The 5,607-nt window shown below is 36.8% G+C and overlaps 1 protein-coding gene across 2 annotated transcripts; it reads right to left on the reverse strand.

Annotated features, from left to right (window-relative positions):
- Positions 1-1,118: 1,118 nt before the first annotated feature.
- On the reverse strand, positions 1,119-4,198 carry LOC143747013 (uncharacterized). Of its 2 annotated transcripts, none has more exons than XM_077239547.1 (3): positions 3,908-4,198; positions 2,957-3,169; positions 1,119-1,957 (listed from the first exon to the last, which is right to left on the reverse strand). In XM_077239547.1, exons 2-3 carry the CDS (start codon positions 3,012-3,014, stop codon positions 1,284-1,286), a joined length of 732 nt encoding a protein of 243 aa, XP_077095662.1. In that variant the 5' UTR covers positions 3,015-3,169; positions 3,908-4,198; the 3' UTR covers positions 1,119-1,283. The 2 variants fall into 2 exon arrangements, with proteins under 2 accessions (XP_077095662.1, XP_077095581.1); XM_077239466.1 differs by having other exon boundaries at positions 3,742-4,188.
- Positions 4,199-5,607: the final 1,409 nt, after the last annotated feature.

Below are 5,607 nucleotides of genomic sequence, written 5' to 3' on the forward strand. Positions count from 1 at the left end.
CTTTCATGAGCGTGTGCTCCATGACCTCAGGATCACAGCCTGAGTTTACAGAGGAATACCATCATGGAGGCCCAGTTCTCCTCTGGCCAGATGATCGGACATAGTGTCGTTTAATTCCAGGCATTAATATTTCATCCAGTTCCTTCTGCTTGAAAAACAGGATACATTATAAATGATGAACTTTATAGTTATTGAACCGAACTGAATCAACACTGAACTGATTTCAACTGAATATCAACTTTTTACAGTAGAATAGAATTCTGTTTGCATCATTATCTATGTTTCCACGAATTTAACTTGGGGGACAAAATTGGAAATTCCCTTAAATTTTTTCCAAATAAAGCCATTTCCGCCCCATGTGTTCGGAAGAACAAAATGGTAATTTCCTGGTAAATCGGCACAACATATCAGTAATAAAATTGGACATTTATGCACATTATTTATTTATGCGCATCTTGGCATTTCCATCCATCGTATTTTTATGCGATATCCCAAAATGCGTATAAAAATTAAGTGGATGGAAAATAGCTATTGAATCACCATTTTCCTGTTATCACTGTAAAGCTGCTTTGAAACTATCTGTATTGTATAAAGCACTATATAAATAAGTGACTTGCCTATAGTGTTAAAGTCCCCCTGCAGTCAATAATTGCCTCCCTTAAACTCATCTTCGATCACCAAAATTACATATTTATATGTTTTTCCTTGAAAAAAAATTCGTCATGCCTTGAAATATCTTAAATGTAACTCGACACCCTTGCCTGATTTAGTATGTGGGGTTCTATGAATATGCAAATGAGCCCCGCCTCCACTCACTCACTCGTATATCTGATTGGTTACAAGGTAGTTTGTGACGTCAGAAACACCAGCGACACCAGCGTCTTTGGTTCACTGCAGTTTTAAGGAGAAAATACTCAGCGATGCTGTCGACTTATGAATTTACACATGGCTTGTCTTAAAACATATTAAAATCTCCATATAGACAACATTAAAAGCTTGATTTTCACCACAGGGGGACTTTAAAAGTGCCACTGATCATGCAGAGAGACCCATCAATATTTCTGTTGACTATCAATAACATTCATCAAAATTTGGTTTAATTGATCAGGCTACTCATGCTTATTCCTTCACGAGTTTAATCAGAAATAATCAAGAACATGTAATCAGAAATATAAAACGATGTCATCTCATTGGCTTGGCTAATGGCATATCTGGAGTTTTACAGTCTGCGATTCTTGTATGAATTTCACTCTATTTACAGTTGGTCCTCGTTGGCACGTTGATCAGCGTGACTTAGGACAGTGTCTCTTGACGTGTGTCAGTAGATTGCTGGACTGTGTGAACCTCCTCCCGCAGAGCGGACAGTGGTACGGCCTCTCTCCGGTGTGCACTCGCTCGTGTCTCTTCAGGGCTCCCGAGTGGCTGAAACTCCTCCCGCAGTGGGAACACTTGTAGGGCTTCTCTCCGGTGTGAACCCGCTGGTGCATCTTCAGTGCGTTGGCCGTGACGAAGGCGCTGCCGCACTCGGAGCACACGTGATCCCTCACACCCGTGTGTATGTTCTCGTGATCTTTGAAAGTGCAGAGGCGCGAGAAGCTCTTGCCGCAGATGGAGCACAAGAACGGCTTCTCGTTCGAGTGAATCGACAGGTGCGTTTTTAAGTGCGACGCCAGAATGAATTTCTTCCCGCACTGATCGCAGGTAAACGGCCGTTCGCCGGAGTGATAGCGCAGGTGACCTTTGACATCCGTGGCCCGTTTGAAAGTCTTCCCGCACTGAAGGCACGTGAACGGCCTGGCTTCGGTTCTCTTCGTTCTGTCTTGGTCAACGTCCTGTGACGAACTGAATGATTTCTCTCCAGCTATGAAGTGCGTAGGTTTCTGATACTGATGGTCCGATTCATGGTTACACGCCACGTCATTGGGTTCTTGACTTTCCTCTGCTACTTCTGCCGAGTCTAAAATGAACAAATTATATTGTCAAAATTCAAGAGGGATACGTCTGAAGAGAAAGTAAACTCCAGCTGGTAAAAACTGTCAGTAAGGCACAGATGTCAGGTAAGCATTTCGATCTACTTGGTTATGATAACACATTTATCAGCGCTAAATAAAAGCAATCTTCATTTTACATCCATTTGGATTTCTTGGTAACACTTTACAATAAGATTTCATTAGTTAACTTTAGTTAAAGTCGCCCAGTAGTCAATCATTTTATCCCTTAAAACTCACCTTTGATCACCAAAATTACATATTTAAACGTTTTTTCCTTGATTTTTTTTTGTGATGCCTTAAAATATCTTGAATGTAACTCGACACCCTTGCCTCATTTAGTATGTGCGTTCTATGAATATGCAAATGAGCCCCCACTCACTCAGCTCAGAGATCCACTCGTTGACGATCACACGTTGATCTGATTGGTTACGAGGTAGATTGTGACGTCAGAAACACCAGCGATTTCAAACCGTGTTTTTGAGACTGTCTTTGGTTCACTGCAGTTTTAAGGAGAAAATACTCAGCGATGCTGTCGACTTATGAATTTACACATGGCTTGTCTTAAAGCATATTAAAAACACCACCTAGACATATAAACAACATTATAAACTGGATTTTCACCACAGGGGGACTTTAACTACATTACTTAACATGAACTAAAAATATTTCAAAAGCATTTCTAAATCTAATTTAATTTTATTCTTAACATGTACTAATACATGATTAAAATCAAGTCATATCTGTTGTAACAATGTAACAATAGTTAATGAACTTGAACTAACAAGGACTAACAATTTATTTTTAATAATTAATGTTAAAAAGATTAACAAGTACTGTAAAGAATGTATTGCTCATTGTTCATTAAACTTAACTAATGGAACCTTATTGTAAAGTCTTACCGATTTCTTTTTTTCCTGTCACAACATCTGCATTCCTCTACAAATGAATCAAGATTTGACACAAACCTTTTTGTTCCTCATCGCCATCGTTGTTTTCTATTTGCGATGGATCTGGATCGCTCATGTCTTCCTCTTTAATAAACGACAATTTTACAGTATTATGCTATGAAGATCTCCGTTGTTCCACCTAGTTTTTCCTGGTTGACTGGATACACCGTCATTTGAAGGATGGTAAAACTATTCAGCATTTACTGGTGAATTGCACTAAAGGTGCCAGATCTAAGGAAAACACACAAAAATAAGTTATTGAATTTAATAGGCAAACATACCGTTATTTACACTACCTAGTTTTATTTCGATAGAGTAGCAATCTTTAAGCATTTACATTTTGCATTACATTTTTTAGCTTCACAGTTAATAACATACTTTAATAAATGAAAGGAGACACAGATACAACAAAATATTTATACAAAACAAAAATATTAAGTAAAAATATGGGTAACCATTTATTTCAATGTGTCCTTGTAACACGTTACATATTTACTATACGAATTACTATAAATTAGGCATAATTTCATGCAACTAGCCCTAAATCCTAACCCTTTAGTAAGTACATGTAGTTAGTTAATATTACTCAGTCCTTAAATGTATAATTACACTGTAACAACGACACATTCAAATAAAGTGTAACCAAAGTATGTGTAAGTAAATGTAAGGACAGAAACAAATGTTGGTCATTCAACAAAATCGGTATAAACACATTTTCTAATGCAACATTAAATGCATGACATCTTATCACAATGTAATTTTGACATTCTGTGAGAGCAGTCTTCTTTGTTTAAGTTGTTAACTGTTTAACTCACAGCCTACATGTTTCTTCTTCAGTGACTTGCTGTTTGTATTGGTTTGTTTGACAATATCAGACAAAGTGCACTGGAATTCTCAGTTTATTAATATCAAATGTAAGTCTGAGACCTTTGGTGATCGGCAGATACGGTCATATGGTTACTGAATTACCTCTTTATTTACTCCTGACATTTCCAGCAGCAAAATCATGCGTTTATGCAAGATAAAGCGCTTCTGGTTAAACGGAAAGTCCAGTTTAAATCGCAGTAACAGCTCACGCGCGCACGTCAGCTATTTACAACAGTTGTTACGTGATAACTTAGTCCAATGCAATTGAAAAAAAAAATATTACATAAAAACAAACAAACAAAGTATCCGCAAGGAGCCCCTCTTTTATGGCCTTTCACTAGATTACTGTTGTTTTGACGAAAACTCCTCCCAGTGTCCGCGTTTGTAGTGACTGAATCATGTGATCAATCGTCCAGCTCACGTGACGGATCTCTCGCGTTATTTCGGGTTTCTTCTCACTGCTCAGGCTTGTTTATATATCTCCGCATTTCATTCTTCATCTTGTATTGTAAAGCATGTATTAATCTTCGTTAATGATGTTTGTGTACTGATATAGTAGGCGCGGGCACCACCTAACGCGGGGCTAAGTGGATTTACACAAGCTGAGAAAGTCAAAGTGTTCATGCCCCGCTATCCTAATTTACGGGTTTCATGTGTAATGTCACATTCGTGATCACCTGCTTGATTAAAAATCATTTTAGTAGACTATTTTAGGTTCTCACAATGATTTACTATAAACACTTTATAAAAATGCAAATTTATATTGTTCCGAGATTAAATTACCTTCTTGTGAATCGTTTATCTTATAAACCTTTAAAGCACGACCCTTTGAAAAGGTTTGCTAAAAACACCTGTGATTCTTAAATGTTCCAACAGAATATTGTTAGGGACATATATGCTGCAAAAAACACATATATAAATTGCATAATATTGATGGATTTTTAATCATATTTGTCACATATGTCCTACATACAACTAAAGCCATACAGATTTTCATGATGTAAAAACGTAGGAAAATAATGCTAATTTAATATGAATGTCCAGCATATCTCTTACGACATGTATAAAACACAGTGCAGTGGAGCACTATAGTCAATCATGGTCATATTCTGTATAATCAACCTTAGATGAAACACAACATTTAAACTACACACACAAGCACACATTTTAATTACAAAGTTATTTATTAGAGTGTATTCTACAAGATACAGATGCATATTTCACATATCAATAGTTTTCATTTCAAATCCTGCATCACCAGATTTCATTTGTAACAATTTCTCTGAAATTCATCACAGTACTAAGTTTAGTATACAACAGTTATTCTTAACCTAAAAACATAAAACTTTCCTAAATGTCGAAGTGATTCTTATGCGTATCACCCGCAGAGATCATGGCACATAAGAGGCATTATTTGGTCTTCTGTGCTGACAAATGTTATAATTATTTGTGTATTGTTTTCCAGAATAAGAGGCTGCTACCGTTGTCTTTTAGCCAGTTTTTGTATTGGATATGTTTAATGTTGTGACTGAGAACAAGAGAGATAGAAAGACTCATTTTGATGTGAGAAACTAACTTTATTGATTTAAATCAATGTACACAAGCTTATCTTCTCTAATTTCCCAAATTTTGCATAATAAACGCTGTACTGTTTCAAGTGCAGTCTGGAATAAAATCATTTTTCATCCTGTTTCCAGTGTTGTCACAAACTCACATGCCGGGCCACGCATATTTGACTCTCAACTTTGTTCATTTGCAATATGTCATATGTTCACAAACAAGAGGCCCAGACAGTTCACAAA

This window comes from Siphateles boraxobius, unplaced genomic scaffold, assembly GCF_051911475.1.
Source record: "Siphateles boraxobius isolate OS27281-9 unplaced genomic scaffold, OSU_SipBor_1 1, whole genome shotgun sequence".
Classification (NCBI taxonomy): domain Eukaryota; kingdom Metazoa; phylum Chordata; class Actinopteri; order Cypriniformes; family Leuciscidae; genus Siphateles; species Siphateles boraxobius.

Coding starts and splice junctions, on each gene's coding strand:
- LOC143747013 (XM_077239547.1), bottom strand. CDS start 3,014: ATGAGCGATCCAGATCCATCGCAAATAGAAAACAACGATGGCGATGAG. Junction 1,958..2,956: donor TGGCGATGAGGAACAAAAAG/GTTTGTGTCAAA, acceptor TGTTCATTTTAG/ACTCGGCAGAAGTAGCAGAG.